Source organism: Schistocerca nitens, chromosome 6, assembly GCF_023898315.1.
Source record: "Schistocerca nitens isolate TAMUIC-IGC-003100 chromosome 6, iqSchNite1.1, whole genome shotgun sequence".
In the NCBI taxonomy this organism is placed as follows: Eukaryota; Metazoa; Arthropoda; class Insecta; order Orthoptera; family Acrididae; genus Schistocerca; species Schistocerca nitens.
The window spans coordinates 448,391,965-448,410,768 of NC_064619.1; the positions used below are offsets into that span (position 1 = coordinate 448,391,965).

The window sequence follows — 18,804 nt, forward strand, 5'->3', positions numbered from 1 at the left end:
GGCCTTGTTTCGACTCAGGTCTTTCAGTGCTCTGTCAAACTCTTCACGCAGTATCGTATCTCCCATTTCATCTTCATCTACATCCTCTTCCATTTCCATAATATTGTCCTCAAGTACTTCGCCCTTGCTGTTATGTAGGTGGTCATAATGTTCCCGTTGATCAGTGTATTTCATAACTTCGATTTCAATATCGAGATTGGTTTCGTAATTTCATTCGAACGGAAAAAGAGATCTGAAACCAGAACTGCAGCAAATATATCACCAATAATAATAACAACGTCGGCTTTTGAGGTAATACGTCTATTGAGCGAATAAGACAGTTCCACAATCTTTTAGAATCCAAATGATTAAAAGAAATTATTTGGGAGTAACTGGACGCATACCTGCTATCTTTGTCTTTACGGCTCGCAACTGATGACGTTGTCAACTGCACTACAGTTAAAACATAGTTGGCGAGTCTTCGTACGTCATACACTAAGACTGTATCTGCAAATTGTACCAAAAAGACGCGCTTTTAATCGAACATCATTATGCCGTAGCATTGAGACGTTAAACTTCGTAGCACACACTTTCCAAGACTACAAACATCAACCACAGGAAGCCGTTACCAACCGATGTGTAGCTTCCCGTCATTAACAAATCGTAGATAAAACGATGGATTTTCGAGAGATTCTCTATCTGCTGATGCTTTGAAACTGCTTATATTCGTACGACGTACTCTTTGAGAAAGGAAACCCACCAAATACGATGTTTAACTCGGATCAATATGGCGGCTCCTACTTGTGACGCAACGATGTCACGTCTCATTAGCCACGCTCCTCTCCAAGAGGCAAAAATCTAAGATGCCAGGTCGTTTATTTCACGCTCCACGGTATAGTGGAACGTGGAATTTCACGCTGTGACGTCACCAGCTCCTCGTCCACGTGAGTTTTCACGTCCCGTGGGATGACGGCTTAAGGATGGTACGCCAATCAGCATAGTCCTTTTCGAAGTAATCATGCCGGCATTTGCATTACGCGAGACCCAACATCTTTATCACTGAACCACTTCACTCGGACTGGAGTTGAATTTGGAACCGACTTTCATGCCGACGGAAACGCAGCCAGCTGTTTTTTAAACAAACACGTGTCATAATTACAAGATGTATGCTTTCACGGCCTGTATTTAAAGCTATAGTGTTTTCTTGATGAACATTACGCGGTTGTCTAACGCGTGTATCTGGGTCTAGAGATTCGTTTCCTAATGCTGGAGACGTCCACAGAGGATGCTAGCACAAATATTTTTATTTTTTGAGGTAATCTTAAATCTTATTTACAGCAGACGACAGTTCACAACTGCTCGCTGAAAAAAAATGGCACTTCCGCTTCAGTAGTAGTTTGAACCACCCTGAAGAAACAGGATGATTGATTACTTCCACTCCTCTCCCCTGTCTATCTCTCTCTCTCTCCCCAACCCTATCTTCGAAACAAAGTTTTTGTTTGTAATAAACACGACTTCTGGAGATAGAAACTCTCTCCCACCCACTTACAATGCTGATACTCTTTTCTCCAAAACCAGATCGTTGGAATTTTGCCGAAAGCGCACAGAAACGGTACGAATGTTGAACTATTTCCGCTCCGGCCCCTTCGTGCACAGAATGATACAATGTTGCATACATTTAATATTCCTGGCCATTTAGGTAACTACCGGCGGTGGGACCTATGAACAGCCATAATAAGCACGCTTTTCACTTTTTTTCTGTACCTTGTGACAGAGTAACTTTAAGTATTACAAATGCTAACAGCGAAATAATTTTTTTTTAAGCCGTCACAATGATTTTCACTGGAAAACCGTTATCGTTAAAAGAACAAAAATTGATAAATTGCGTGTACTGTCTGTTGCAGTAACTTCTTTCATTACCCAGTGTAAGTTTCGAAGCACAGTTTCATCTTCAGGTCTTCATACGACTACCATGTTATAGCAGTGTAGGGCCTTCCACGGTAAACTGATCCGTTGAAGACTGCGCTGTACTCCGAAATTTACGCTCGCTAATAGAAAAAAAACTACTGGGAAAAAAGTGCATTAATTTCGTCATCAATTTCCTAAATGTAGTTCATTGGATTGCAACTGCTGATTGTTCTTTGTACTATTGGGAAATTTTTGACTACGAATTTAAAAAGAAAAAGGTTCAGAACGCTGACAATTTCAGGAAATGTCGTGAGAAATAAAACTTTTTAGATGGGAATTCGAACGCAGGTCTCCTACATATCGCGAGTAGTAGCATGTTCGAATCCTAATGTAGCAGAAATTTTCATTGTTCACGTCATTTTCTTTACATTTTCGGCTCAGAATTTCACTTGATCATTTTAAGAAGTGGCGAAACAGCTTAATCATTAACATTCTAAATCTTTATTCTTGGTGTCTATATACTTGTTTCTCAACATAGTCATCCTTGTGCAAACACATTTCTCCCAACGAAACACCAGTTTGTTGATACCGACACTGTAGTAAAAAAAATGGTTCAAATGGCTCTGAGCAATATGGGACTCAACTGCTGTGGTCATCAGTCCCCTAGAACTTAGAACTACTTAAACCTAACTAACCTAAGGACATCACACACATCCATGCCCGAGGCAGGATTCGAACCTGCGACCGTAGCAGTCGCACGGTTCCGGACTGCGCGCCTAGAACCGCGAGACCACCGCGGCCGGCCGGCGACACTGTAGTATGTTTGAGCCAGAACCTCACCTCTGGTTGCACCGCTTCATCACTATCAAACTAAAGTCCGCAAAAATGTAAACTAAGGTTTGGAAACAGATGAAAACCGGATGGGGCCAAGTCGGGACTGTATGGAGGATGATCGAAGACAGTAGAGCCAAGGCATCGCACAGTTGCAGATGTCACACGCTCGTGTGTGGTCTGGCATTGCCATGATGAAGGAGAGAGGGCCCCAAGTGTGGAGGAACTCTTCGAATTCGAAAAGCGATTACAGCACGCTGTTTCTCACGCACCGACATAGTTACATTACAAACCGCCATTATACACGCTACAATTTAGAGCCCTCTAGCGACAGAGGGCTGCAAATACGTAGATATGAAGAACGAAGATGTAGAATGTTAGTAACGTAATTTTACTTATAAAGCCTTAAGAGTTTCCACATAAAAAATTAGGAAGCATTATTTTTCAGCACGCCCTCGTGATTTGTATGCTATTGTTACACATTTAAAACCACGCATCAAAACTATTTCTTTGTTACGCTTCAGAGAGAGAAGATTGCTCTTCCTGTTTCAACCAAGGTTTACAGAAGTGAAGTGAGAAACGCACGAGAGTGCATCACTACGATGTACTGTGGTCACGGCACGAGATGCCCGCTGTGACAGTGGCTGTAATGGCAGGTTTAAGGGGAACTTAATCGCAATGTTTAACTACGTACCTGTCTTTCTTAGGTTAACGTCAACGGGGGAAACCAGCTGAGGATGCCGGCCGCAGGCAGAATATCATGAACTGGCCAATGGTCCCCGGAGAAAGAGTGTGGCCTGGCCTGCGTGTACTGTACAGCGACATTGTGAAGCCACAAGGCAGGCTCGCCCACGCGCGCAGATACAATGGTCTACGAACCGCCGGACACACCAAAGTCAACCTGTTGGCGGCGAAAAGGCTTACGCGGTATCTGGTGTAGTTATGGAACTGTAGCTGCTGCAGGAACTCCGAGGCTGTGGGGATGTAGCTTTTCAGCTGCGAAGTGTTGCTTTCATTTTGTAAAGTAGTGTCTGTGATTTCAGGAATACGGCTGTATCGTAAATTCACCTGGGAGGACCTAGCACGGCAGTGGGAGGCGGGAAGGGAGCTGACTCATCAGCATTTTGGTGACAACCAATCAAAACGCGAAAATGTGTCGGCCGCAAGCGCGCGGCGAGAAGCGATAACGAGTAATCACGAATGTAGACGTCGCGAGCCCTGCCTCGGGGAGCGGAGAGACGGAGTAGTGTTCGCAATTGAAAGCTAAGTGCTGAAGGGAACTCGCTGTAGTTTTTTTTACATTTTGTATACCATAGTTACAGCAAGTATCTTCCAGAAGAGACTGGGATTTTAAGGATAACTTAAGCCTTACGTTTTTGTTATGTCTTTCTTTGCACGCTGTGTGGTTCTTAGTGGATACAGGAGCAAGGAACAGTTGTCGTTCGCCGGCCGAAGTGGCCGTGCGGTTAAAGGCGCTGCAGTCTGGAACCGCAGGACCGCTACGGTCGCAGGTTCGAATCCTGCCTCGGGCATGGATGTTTGTGCTGTCCTTAGGTTAGTTAGGTTTAACTAGTTCTAAGTTCTAGGGGACTAATGACCTCAGCAGTTGAGTCCCATAGTGCTCAGAGCCATTTGAACAGTTGTCGTTCACGAACAGAAAATTCAGACATGAATTTATTCTACATATATAAAAAAAAAGAAGAAGAAGAAGGAGGAGGAGGAGGACGTAACTTTGTTGCTATATTGACAGCGTCAGTTGCCAACAGCAGATTAAATGTAGAAATACACACGGGTACAAAAGATTTATACATCTGTCACTCTTCAACAGAATGTCTATTCAGAAAACGTCGAGCCCTGGCCACTATGAAAGTCTGTAAATGTTATTCAACTGGCAAACACACAAAAAAGGGTCTGTGCATGAATGTACGAAGTTAAGAACACCCGCCGTTGGAGCTCCGGAGAGGGGATGCTTTCATCTGACTGGTAGCGGCGTGATCGTTTGTGGCAGCGCCCTCGCGCCGCGGTGGCGGCTGTAAGAACGAGTAACGGCAGCCTAACTAGCGACGCGCGTATAACAAAGTGCGGCCGACATCGCAGTTTCGAACTACGTAAAAGTATGGAATTTCCTCAGATAAATAATGGAGCTCCAATTAATTTACGCTAGCGTGCTCTCCTTATTAGGAAGGGTTTTTTTCTCTTTAAGAGTTAACAGGTATTTTATGTTATCGCTGTTTTTCCTGTGCGTCGTAATCTTCGAATGGTGTGTACAAGAGAACGGGAGAAGTATTAGTCTAATTTTATTTATTGTTGTCAGTCTTCTGACGTTGATGTACCTGCAATACTCCGATCCTACGAATGTATTTTGGGTCTTCGAGACAGTGAGAGGAGACTGATCAGAATTTAGAAAATTACACTTATCTCACGGGATTAACCTTTTACAGAGAGACTGGCGACCCAATTAATTTCAGTTAGATATATAGCTGCATGGAATTTCAGGCAGTCGAAAAGGAGTATCTCTATTTACGAGTGTATATGAAGGGTAGTACATCACATCACAATGGACAAGGTGAGACGAAACTGCATTGTGCGCAGGCGTGAAACGAATACCGAATATTTTGTGGAAGTGCAGCCATTTCATTGTTAGTGTGTTAAGTGCGAAGAAGCTGGCTGTAAGGATGTGGTAAAGCGTGACTTTCTGATATCAATGATTTTTATAAATGCTGCTTTCCGGTAACAGATTTTTGATTGCGGTTTGACACAGTTTACAATTGCATTTTACAAATTCTCATCCTGTTTCACTTTGTTACGTTAAACTGTGACTGCTGCCATCCATCACCTTAGGCGTTAAAGAGCGATTAGTCCCAAGTAGCAACCAACAGGCAATGATGGCAAGTGTATCTGCTAATTAACATTTCTGGCCAGGTAAACTGTGTCAGTTCAACAGAAGTGACATGTTCTCGCCTGTAAAATGTGCGATCGGAGTATTTTAAAAATGTGTCATTGAAGTCATAAAGCGGGTTGAAAGGGATGATTGATAAACGTGAAATACTGTGAGTGAATAGTGAAAATTCATTCTCTCCTTGCTAAAGGTGTGTCATAAGCATAAATTTTCTTCCGAGTAGTTATTGATAAACATTAGATTGTGACTTTGACGAGTGAGCAAGTCAAAATGTGGGAACTCCAGATCTTGCACTTGAGAGCTCACATCGGGAATAGTTTAGTGCAACACTTTAAGATGTACGCCATGATTCGTCAGAACCAGCATATTACCGAAGAAGCTTTAGCCAGGAACTGAGTATCGGTGTGGGATCTACTCATACAGTTATTAGTGAGGTTCTGAAGTACTGTTTTTTATGTGCACGATGTGTGCCTAGATTGCTCACTGGTGAACGCAAGATGACGTTCTCAGAGGACGAGGATTTGAAAGTGTGATGAGGTTAAAGAATCGGTGCAGTCTAGATTGCGAGCACGATCTAAAATAATATTTTGAAGAATCAGACTCAGTTGCGCAAATTTTCTGGTCTTTACCAGGTTTCGGCTAAATTAATCTAGCCTTCTTCAGAAGCATAAAATTACTACACTACTGGCCATTAAAATTGCTACACCAAGAAGAAATGCAGATGATAAACGGGTATTCATTGGACAAATATATTAGACTAGAACTGACATCTGATTACATTTTCACGCAATTTGGGTGCATAGATCCTGAGAAAGCCGGCCGCGGTGGTCTAGCGGTTCTGGCGCTGCAGTCCGGAACCGCGGGACTGCTACGGTCGCAGGTTCGAATCCTGCCTCGGGCATGGGTGTGTGTGATGTCCTTAGGTTAGTTAGGTTTAAGTAGTTCTAAGTTCTAGGGGACTTATGACCTAAGATGTTGAGTCCCATAGTGCTCAGAGCCATTTGAACCAACCAGATCCTGAGAAATCAGTACCCAGAAGAACCACCTCTGGCCTTCATACGCCTGGGCACTGAGTCAAACAGAGCTTGGATGGCGTGTACAGGTACAGCTGCCCATGCAGTTTCAACACGATACCACAGTTCATCAAGAATACTGACTGGCGTGTTGTGACGAGCCAGTTGCTCGGCCACCATTGACCAGACGTCTTCAATTGGTGAGACATCTGGAGAATGTGCTGGCCAGGGCAGCAGTCGAACATTTTCTGTATCCAGAAAGCCCCGTACAGGACCTGCAACATGCGGTCGTTCATTATCCTGCTGAAATGTAGGGATTCGCAGGGATCGAATGAAGGGTAGAGCCACGGGTCGTAACACATCTGAAATGTAACGTCCACTGTTCAAAGTTCCATCAATGCGAACAAGAGGTGACCGAGACGTGTAACCAATGGCACCCCATACCATCACGCCGGGTGATACGCCAGTATGGCGATGACGAATACACGCTTCCAATGTGCGTTCACCGCGATGTCGCCAAACGTGGATGTGACCATAACGATGCTGTAAACAGAACCTGGATTCATCCGAAAAAATGACGTTTTGCCATTCGTGCACTCAGGTTCGTCGTTGAGTACACCATCGCAGGCGCTCCTGTCTGTGATGCAGCGTCAAGGGTAACCGCAGCCATGGTCTCCGAGCTGATAGTCCATGCTGCTGCAAACGTCGTCGAACTGTTCGTGCAGATGGCTGTTGTCTTGCAAACGTCCCCATCTGTTGCCTCAGTGATCGAGACGTGGCTGCACGATCCGTTACAGCCATGCGAATAAGATGCCTGTCATCTCGACTGCTAGTGATACGAGGCCGTTGGGATCCAACACGGCGTTCCGTATTACCCTACTGAACCCACCGATTCCATATTCCGCTAACAGTCATTGGATCTCGACCAACGCGAGCAGCAATGTCGCGATACGATAAACCGCAATCGCGATAGGCTACAATCCGACCTTTATCAAAGTCGGAAACGTGATGGTACGCATTTCTCCTCCTTACACGAGGCATCACAACAACGTGTCACCAGGCAACGCCGGTCAACTGCTGTTTGTGTATGAGAAAACGGTTGGAAACTTTCCTCATGTCGACACGTTGTAGGTCTCGCCACCGACGCCAACCTTGTGTGAATGTTCTGAAAAGCTAATTATTTGCATATCACAGCATCTTCTTCCTGTCGGTTAAATTTCGCGTCTGTAGTACATCTTCGTGGTGTAGCAGTTTTAATGGCCAGTAGTGTATAACATGCCAGAGTAAGGCACAGTCAACATTAAAATTAAAACCTATAGTACCGTGGTACCATGTCGAATTCCGCGTGCAACGGACAGTGCCAACGTAGTTGCCGCGGCCAACTGACTGCGTGGTGAAGTGTTGCCGGGGCTGGACTTCAGTTAGGTAGTTTTAATTCGACATGGTACCACGGTACTATAGGTTTTAATTTTAATGTGAATTGTGCCTTTCTCTAGCACGTTATAGTAATTTTATGCTTCTGAAGAAGGCTAGATTAATTTAACCGAGACCTGGTAAAGACCAGAAAATTTGCGCAACTGAGGCTGATTCTTCAAAATATTACTCTATCACAGTTGCTGACTGGGCTGCAATATTCTAAAAAGAAAAAAAAGCTAAACTCTTTCATTCGAATGGAATAGAAAAGTTGGTGCAACGGTACGAGAACTGTATCGGAAGGAAGGGTAGTTACGTTGAAAAATAAGATCTTGATGGCATCTGTAAGATAAGGACATGCTTCGCAAAAAAATAGTTTGCTGTTATTTTTCGAATCACCCTCGTAGAAGTGCGAACGTCGGTCAAGAGGTGGCACGTAAAAATGTTTACTGCTATTTTTAGTTGCTACTCATTACTACTGGCTGCGACTAAAACTGCAGCCAGATACTATAAAGTTGTTATTGTCAACACTGCGAATTCTGAATTACTGCGATGTGGAACAGATGCCACCGCTGGTCAGCAGTTTAGCCAGCAGCGTCGGCGCCAGCTGCGGGTACTCACCGAGCTGGACGTACATCTTGGGTCGGACGTTCTCCTGCCAGGGCGTGGCGCTGGCGGTGGGCGTCGCGAGGCAGAGCGCGGCTGCCACCAGGAGACACCGTCCGCCAGGCATCTCACATCGCCACCAGCCACGGGCTGCGGGCACACAAACACACACACCTGCAGCACACCACACCATTCACGTATCTACAGCTAACACTAAGGACGAATATCAAATAGGGATGATGTTGCTGTCTACATCTACATCGATACTCCACAATCCAGCTTTTCTGAACATTACAGATTTGTCTTTCCTACTCACCCACATTAATATTAATTTTTTACATTTAGAGCCGGCTGTCATTCGTCTCACCAGCCAGAAATTTTGTCTAAGTCGTCTTGTATCCTCCTACAGTCAGTCAGTTTCGACACCTTCCTGTACCCTACAGCGCCATCAGCAAACAACTTCAGCCGGCTGCCCAACCTGTTCACTATATCATTTATGTATATAGAGAATAAAAGCGGTCCTATCACACTTCCCTAGGGCACTCCCGACGATAACTCTGTCTCTAATGAACACTAACCGTCGAGGACAACATACTGGGTTCTATAGCTTACGAAGTCTTCGAACCATCCAATCACAGATCTGTGAACCTATTCGATATGTTCGTACGTTCTTTGACAGTCTATAATGGAGCACCGCGTCGAACCCTTTCCGGAAATCTAGAAATACGGAATCTGCCTGTTGCCCTCCACAGAGCTTTAAGCATACTGTAAGTTCCATTATACCGACTCCTGACAGTTTATTAAGTGATTTGGATATCCACGTTTTGCTGTTATCTCCTACTCATATAAGAACCTCTTTCCTCATCAATCCAAAAATCAGCTGGTCAGACTCCTAGTTTTTATGATACTATATTCTCCGAAAGTTAGCTATAACACCTGGAAATTAATATACTTAAAATTATAAATGCTTCTACAACAATAAATTTTTTCTTCTCCCCACTTCCTCATGGTTATCAGCGCCCTTGCTAAATATTGATTAAATGCTTACGTCAGTGCCAAAAAAAGTCCTGCCTCGTAACAGGCGCTGTTCCAAAACCAAAGTGCCGGCCGTTGTGGCAGAACGGTTCTAGGCGCTTCAGTCTGGAACCGCGCAGTCGCAGATTCGAATCCTGCCTCGGCCATGGATGTGCGTGATGTCCTTAGGTTAGTTAGGTTTAAGTAGTTCTAAGTTCTAGGGGACTGATGACCTCAGATGTTGAGCCCCATAGTGCTCAGAGCCATTTGAAAACCAAAGGGACGAGAGGAGGTTTGGGGGGGGGGGGGGGGAGAGAGAGAGAGAGAGAGAGAGAGAGAGAGAGAGGGAGGGAGAGAGAGAGAGAGAGAGAGAGAGAGAGAGAGAGAGAGAGAGAGAGAGAGAGAGAGAGAGGGAGAGGGAAGGAGGGAGGGTGGGGGAGAGGTTTATGTTATGGAGTCATGAATTATCTCTCCCGCCAACCAAAAAAATTATTTTTCTAGAAGCGTTTATAACTTAACATATATGTAGTTCCCAGGTATGATAGCTAACTTTCGGAGAATATAATACAGTAAAAACAAAAAGTCTGTTGGGCTCATTTTAGGATTGGTGAGTGGTGAGGTTTTTACACGATTGGAAGATTACAGTAAAACATGGATATCCATATCCATTAATAAAATGCAAGAGGCTGTGTAATGAAACTTTCTTTATGCTCGATGCTCCCAGTTGCGCAAGGTAACAGAACTCAATAAACCAAGATGTGAGACAAGGGTGTACTTTTCCGCCTACTAAATGTACGTAAACGATAATACCAGAAAACTGAGAGAAACGGGGTCCTTATAAACATGAACAAATAAATTAACATACTACTATTGCTGACGAAATTTTATACTGATGTTCGAAACTTACGGATGAATGTAACTTCCACATCCTGTGTCACTGCCAAATAACATAGCTCGGTGAAACTTGGACCATGCATAGAGAGAACTACTACAGTATAGAAGAGAAGTTAACTGAAAGAAATACACAATTAAATGAATAGAAATACACTTTAAGTCAAAGACTGAAGTCACCGCAATTTATGACGGTCAGCTGGACATTACTTCACACGGAGAAAAGTCATCGAGAAAATGGAAGGAGAAAGAAGTGTGGCGACTGTAGCCCAAGAGTTTCATATCGCTTAACAGCATTGTTTCATGTACATGGAGAGAGCGCCAAACCACAGGCTGTCCAAAGGAGAGGAATGGACGGCCACGGTCAACTACAGCAGCAGATGGCCGCTACAGTGTGCAACAGGCAAGAAGAGACCCATGTCAAACAGCGCCTGCAATTGCAGCGACGTCTAACATGACTACAACGCACACGATCTCACGCTCCACAGTGGAACGACCCCTGCATGGGAGTAGTCTGTTTGCCGGCTGACCAGTACACTGAGTGTTCCGTTGGCATCCGCACATTGTCGGGACCGTTTGAGATGGTGCCATGAGTATAGGGACTGGGCCAACGAGGAGTGGGACCGCGAGCTTGAGCAGATTCAGTCTGAGATGTGACGTTTCACATAACCTAAAATGCCAAGAGGTAGGAGCACGTAATGCATCGAGGAACATTGTAGAACACGAGCGTTTTGGTGGTCCAAGGCTCCACGTTGTAGGGAGGCACGATGTTGCATCGACGTACTGATCTCCAAGTCTTTGAACACGGTATACTTAATGGCCAACGTTATTGTGACTCACAAGGGAACCTCCCCATCGCACCCCCCTCAGATTTAGTTATACGCTGGCACAGGGATAGGCCTTGAAAAACTGAACACACATCAATCGAGAAAACAGGAAGAAGTTGTGTGGAACTATGAAAAAAATAAGCAAAATATAAAAACTGAGTAGTGCATGCGCAAGGTAGGCAACATCAAGGAGAAAGTAAGCTTACGAGCGCCGTGGTCCCGTGGGTAGCGTGAGCAGCTGCGGAACGAGAGGTCCTTGGTTCAAGTCTTCTCTCGAGTGAATAGTTTAATTTTTTGTTTTCAGACAATTATCAAAGTTCAGGCACTCACACATAATCAACTTCGCTCTCCAAAATTCCAGGACATGTTCAGATTTGCTTGGACATATGCAGGATTTGACGGTCTACACACGGAAACATTTGAAAACGTTTAAAACATATGTTTTGACAGAGCACAGCGAAAACTGTGCGACTGTGAAACTGTTACATTCATTTGTTGCAGTTTATGTGACAAACTCATGTTTTCATCACTTTTTTGGGAGTGATTATCACATCCACAAGAAAACCTAAATCGGGCAAGGTAGAAAAATCTTTTTACCCATTCGCCAGGTGTAAAAGTTCGGTGGGTCGACAACATATTCCTGTCATGTGACGCACATGCCATCACTAGTGTCGTATTGAATATATCAGACGTGTTTTCCTGTGGAGGAATCGGTTGACCTATGATGACCTTGCGATCAAATGTTTTCGGTTCCTATTGGAGAGGCACGTCCTTTCGTCTACTAATCGCACGGTTTTGCGGTGCGGTCGCAAAACACAGACACTAAACTTATTACAGTGAACAGAGACGTCAATGAATGAACGGACAGATCGTAACTTTGCGAAAATAAAGAAAGTAAAATTTTCACTCTAGTGAAGATTCGAACCAAGGACCTTTCGTTCCGCAGCTGTTCACTCTAACCACGGGACCACGGCGCTCCTCAGCTCACCTTGTCCTTGATGTTGCCTATATTTGGCATGGACTACTCAGTTTGTATATTTTGGTTATTTTTTCATAGTTCCACACAACTTCTTCCTGGTTTCTCGATTGATCTGTGTTCAGTTTTTCAAGGCCTATCCACTGTGTCAATTTATAACTAAATCTGAGAGGGGTGCGATGGGGAGGTTCCCTTGTCAGTACTCCTTCCTCATGTGCGTCTTTTCAGGGGTGCACTCAGCTCTTCAATTTTTATACATGACAATGCGCGACCCCATCGAACAGCACTGTTGGATCAGCTCCTGGAACGACAGAACGTTCGGCGAATGCACTGGCTGGCCCGTTCTCCCCGACGTCAACTCCATCGAGCGCTGCGGGGTGCGTCGGGGAGCCTCGCTGTGGTACGTCCACACGCACAATGACTATCGAGCAGCTGTCATCCGCGCTGCTGAAGCAGTGGAACGTCCTACCACAACAGCCTTGTGGCCAGCCTGGGAGCACGTTGCACGACGTGCACTGCTGTCCGCGCTGACCACACGCCTTATTAAGAGCCTTGTCCCACCGTTTGTAATGCCCAAGGGACCATCTTAATTCGCGGTGACTTCACTGTAGTTATTGCCTTTGAATAATAGTCTCATTTCAGTCGTCTCATTGCGAATTTCTCAGTTACCTTCTGCACAGTACCTCAGCAATTCTTTCTATGTATCTATATCTGCATGGATACTCTGCAAATCACATTTAAGCGCCTGGCAGAGGGTTCATCGAACCAACTACACAATTCTCTATTATTCCAATCTCGTATAGCGCGCGGAAAGAATGAACACCTATATCTTTCCGTACGAGCTCTGATCTCCATTATTTTATCGTGGTGATCGTTCCTCCCTATGTAGGTCGGTGTCCACAAAATATTTTCGCATTCGGAGGAGAAATCTGGTGATTGGAATTTCGTGAGAAGATTCCTTCGCAACGAAAAACGCCTTTCTTTTACTGATGTCCAGCCCAAATCCTGTATCATTTCTGACACTCTCTCCCATATTTCGCGATAGTACAAAACGTGCTGCCTTTCTTTGAATTTTTTCGATGTACTCCGTCAGTCCTATGTATGGTCAAAGTTTCATCGCGCTATGTCACTTGGCAGTGACACATCATGCGAAAGTTAATTCCGTGGTTAAGTTTTGCATACCAACGTATTAATGGTAAATTCTGAAGTAAACAACAAAAATCAATCCATCTTTTAAACTTAATTGGAGAGGACTATACTTTTAACTAGGAGTAGGTACAACTAAGACAACGGCATTACATGGGTAATACCCATTACGAAATAAAAGTAATTGAAGATCGGATTCTGGACCAAGTTATGCCCTTCAGTTACCTAGGGAACTATATAACTTTTAACGAACGTAAGGATATATCAAAGTATATGTAGCACTGTAACGAGAAAAGGACAAAAATGAAATTCTATAAAGTGATGAACACAACTTTTCTACTGTATGACTGTGAATCTTGGATTATGAAGAGAAAAGATTCTAGCCGTGTTCAGGCGGTTCAAATGAAACTTTCACAAGCAGTCAAAGATTGCACCACGTTGGAAACAATTCCTAATGAAAACATTGCTGCGAACTGAATATTTTTGCAGTGGGTGACAAGAAGAAGAACGTAAAACTGGGAGAAACATCTGCAACGAATGTAAGGAACAAGAATTTCACAGATGGTCTTACAATACATACCCAAAGGGACATAAGACAGCCAATTAAAACATGGAACTAAGTCCAGAACAGGTCGGTAGGCCTCATCTGTGAAAGAAGAAGACAACTAAGAGCCTCTCAAAAGGAGAGGAACTTATAAGCTACTTTTAACTCAAGCTGCTTGCGTCAGAGCCAGCTCACGTGGTCTGACCGGTAGCATTCCAGCCACATAAAGATGCACATTCAAAGACTGATCCCACCTGCTACCAACAAGATACCCGACAAATTTCGTGAGCCCACAGGTAGAATCAGAAAACAACAGGTAGTTTAGTAAAGCACAACAGAAAAAATACCCACCACTAAAAATAATAAGTAGCAAAAAGGCTGAATTCTTCATTTACACGCTCGTATACCCATAGCTAGGAGATCGGTGTTCAGTGTTCACAACCTTGATGCTTAGTGAAATGCTGCTAACAGTGCGTGCACACTTAGATTTTCTGATGTGTAAAGTATGACGTTATCAAAATTTTAAGGCTGTTGTCATTATGGTTCTTAAATTTACTATATGACAAGTACTTCTCAAATTTCGGACGTAAGCTTTTCAAGGGCTATAGTTTTCTGAAGTGCAATTCGTTGGTCGTTATGCTCTTCGGCAATTCGATGAGTCTGTTAAGATCAAAACTCAACGACATCAGTCTTGATAAGGAAGCACCAACATTACAAACATTTACTCGAATCAAGGAGTTCGTATCCTCGTCAGTTCCAACATCATAACAACCACAAAGTGCAAAACATCCCTGGATACCACAGTCCACACTACAGTTTATTGGAGAGAGAAGCAGTCTGAAGAGAACTGGTATACACACTACCCAGGATCAGGGCAGACATAAGAAACTGTGCAGAGAAATACAGCGCAACTGTGAAAGGATCAGACATTTCATTAACGGAATCTGTGAAGAAATAGAAGAACATCATAATTACAATCAAGTTCGTAGTCTTTTCAAGAAACCTGGTAGCATCACAGGTGAATTTAACCCTCGTACGTGGGTGGTAGACGAAGAGAATGGCAACCCTGCCGGAGACAAGGAAAACGCTGTTGCGAGGTTGAAAAAGTATTGTGAAACGTTGTATTCTGGAATTAACGATCGTGTGGAAATCAAGGAGTTGAGCAACTTACAATCTTACGGGTCAATCAGGAACAGCAGATTTTGCTTAAGTAAAAGGAACTCGTGAACAAACTCTCGACATGCGACTAATGAAAGAGAAATTGCGAGGCTTCTGTGTTCCTGTTTTTATCTGCTTGCTTTAATATGGGAAAGCGATTGACTGTATTTTCTGGGAAAATTTGTGGCAGATGCTTGAAGAGCTTGGTATCCCATACATCTGACAGCACTGATCAGATGTCTATACAATAACCACCAAGCATCTGTGAAGAATAATGCTGGCACAAGTGATTTCTTCAGGGTACCAAGAGTGACAAACGGTTGTATCCTATGCCCCCAGCAGCCCATAATCTATAAGAACATGATATTAGGAAAGCTCTTGATGGTTGGACTAATGGCATCTCATTTAGTGAAAGAACTATTAATAACCTCGGATTTGCTGATGAAACCATGCATTTAGCCATCAGCGAAGACGAACTTGCTGAGCTACTAATGGAAGTAAAGGACGTTAATCTATCGTATGGATCAGACATCAACATCAGCAGCTATAAGCTCATGATAATTGTTCGAGGATCTCAGGTCCTATTCTCAAATCGATTAAAGGAACAGGAAGTCCTTTATTCTTTGTTCTGTTTTGGGTCAACACGGGACGTTGTTAAGGTGAGAAGACAAATCAAGAGCGAGTGGCTACGAAGCAGCTAACCAAAATCTGGCAGAAACAAATCCATAACGAACAACACAAAGATTCGACTTGTTGAAACGCTCGTGTTTTCAATGTTCTTTAAAGCTTGCAAAGCACGGACTCTTTAAGAACAGAGTCAACCAACGTATTGCTGGCGCATGATGCTGACCATAAAAAGATCCAAAAGAAAACTAATATGCCCACCATCGAGCAATTCAGTATCTTCAGGCGCCTTTCTTCTCATACCAACCAAAAATTTCTCCAGTTCTTTGGTCGTATTTTGACGTGCAGAAAGTCTAGAGAAAATAATCACGGAAGGAATTGAAGGGTACGAAACCGAAAGGGAGAGCAGCGAGCAGGTGGATGGATCAAAACAAGAACAACTTCAGTCTACCTCTTCAGCAGGTTCTAAGAGAAGCCGGTAACTGTTGATGATGGACACACTTGGTTCACAGCGTCACAACGCTAAGCAATGAGCACAACTACTTATGATGATGATCATTCTAAACCAAGGTAGTATTCATAGATGTAAAAAGCTATTACTAAAATTGTACACGTCTGCGGCACATTTAACGTGGGAGATGACTGGAAGTTACACTTTCTTCGGGGGAGGGGGGAGGCGAGGGAGGAAAGGGCCAACGGAGACAGTAAGGAAACCCTAAGAACCGAATACTGGATCTGCCTCGTCTCTTCAGCAGTCTTCTTGGGACAACGGCCAATGGACACAGACTATGAACACCATCCGACAACGACACCACCCACAGTTGTTTCTTATCAATATATTACATCGGATAGTAAAAAAAAAAAAAAAAAAAAAAAAAAAAAAAAACCACGTTTGGAAGAGGGCATTCCTACATACCCTTTCCTTACGCTCAAATAAAACCGTAATACAGTCACGACAAAACACTAAATAAAACGAAAATTAGCTGAAAAAATGCTAAATGTTAATCTTGGTACATATAATGGCTTACCACTAATAACAAGGAAAGAGCCAATCACTGAGAACAAGGGTGACAGTTCTACGCGTGGATGTTACATGTATTAAATAAACACCTGAGTCTCAGTTTAAAATTCTGTATTAAAAGAGAAATGGACAAGCAGTCAAAACTGTAAAACTGAGACTGATAATCGTGGCTGGCTTTATTACCGACTAAAAAATGGATGAACCACTCTGCCATACATCAAACTAACATACCCAATTTGAAAATTTGTGTCACATTAAAATTGTATGTTGGGGTGGTACTCGAACATGGGACCTTTACCTTTCGCGTAAATTTACTCAATAGACTGTCATCCAAGTACGACCCAAAGGACCGGAAATGAAGCTGTAAGGGTGGGTTGTTGGGTCGCCCTTGGATGACTCAATCGGTTGAGTACTTGCACGCTACAGACAAAGGTCCCAAGTTCGTTCCCAGTTCAACACACAGTTTTAACCTGCCTGGAAGTTTCAAACCAGCGCACAATCCGCTGCAGAGTGAAAATTCAATCTGGAGCCCCGCAATATTTTGGACAGGACTTCTGACAAACAAAACCGCAACATCTTTTCCACACTCGTAGCACTGACATTTTAATACGAGTACAATGGGCAAATTGTTATCAAGAAACAAAAACGTGCCCTCTTGTCAGAATATAACGTACACTCAAGCAAGAAGCGGGGCGATATGAAATAGGACCGCGAGTAAAATCTGTAGTATCGAAGGCGAATGGACAGCGGCGGCTCAAGAACATTTTTCCACACAAGCGACTCAACATTTGCCATCTGATCCCCCTCGCTTCCTCTCGTACATTTTCACCCCCGTCAGTTTTCGCTACTATTTGCGATACACACACTATATAAATATTGCACTTGGGCGCTCTCTCACCTTGGTGCCCCAAGAGGCCTTTTTGAGAGTACTGCTGCAACACTGAGTGTCTTCACCAAGTAAGACGTGGAACGAATTCACAGACCCGCACCTAGGCCCGCAGCAGATCGATATAAACCATACTAAAGTGTTACACAGATGCTCAGGCAATTTCTGTAAAAATATTCCCAGGAAAGGCAACAGTGTGCGTCACAGAATCCTGTAGCGTACATTTAGAGAAACAGATTGTACGACAGCACTGCTCCCACCACCGTATGTCACGAGTAGGTATTAGGAGAATAAAAGGGAGACACCAGGAATAGTATAGAAGCATACGGATAATCATTTTTCCCCTTGCTCAATACAGAATTGAAATAGGAATGAACAACGATAACACTCGAACAAAGTACCCTACGCCGCGCACTGTACAGTAGTTTGCTGAGTACACAGGGTGTGGAAAAAAATATGGGAAACGGAAAAAACACAACACATTTCCATTCCTAATTCGTTGTAGGAAAACTGTTGCCAATGAAAAGAACTTAGTCGTCTCAGATTGGATAAACGCAGGTCCTGTACAGTTTTTAAGTGACTCTTCTACCATTCTTTCCGCGGAATAGTGGCAAGTTCAGGAGCCGATGTTGGAGGTGGATAGCGACGACGTACTCTTCTCATCAAAGTGAATCAGAGGCTCAATAATATTTACATCTGGTGGCTGTGGTGGCCAAGGGAGATCTCACAATTCATCCTCGTACTCACAAAACCAATCCTGGACGATGCGAGTCGTATGAACAGGGGTCCCTGTCGTCTTGGAACGCAACGTCGTCATTGGCGTACAAACATTGAACCATGGGTTGGACCTGATCAGCCAAAATGGTCATATCATCTGTGGCAGTAATGCGACGTTGCAGAGTAATTATAGTGTCCATGGAATACAACGATATGGCTGCCCACATATTCCCGAACGCTGCCTTGTTTCACCATTTGGACGTAAACTCGGCCAGAAGTTGGAAACAGTGTGAAACAAGACTTACTCGACCAAATGACCTTCTTCTATTGCTCTACTGTCCAGGTCTTATT

The 18,804-nt window shown here is 43.8% G+C and overlaps 1 protein-coding gene across 2 annotated transcripts in view; it reads right to left on the reverse strand.

The window, feature by feature from the left end:
- LOC126262242 (semaphorin-1A) overlaps nucleotides 1–18,804 on the reverse strand; it is a 923,656-nt gene that overhangs the window by 758,986 nt on the left and 145,866 nt on the right. For both annotated transcript variants that reach the window (XM_049958718.1, XM_049958717.1), the window contains exon 2: nucleotides 8,665–8,799. In XM_049958718.1, coding sequence (XP_049814675.1) covers nucleotides 8,665–8,776 — 112 coding nt within the window. In that variant the 5' untranslated portion in view covers nucleotides 8,777–8,799. The remainder of the gene's footprint in view (nucleotides 1–8,664; nucleotides 8,800–18,804) is intronic.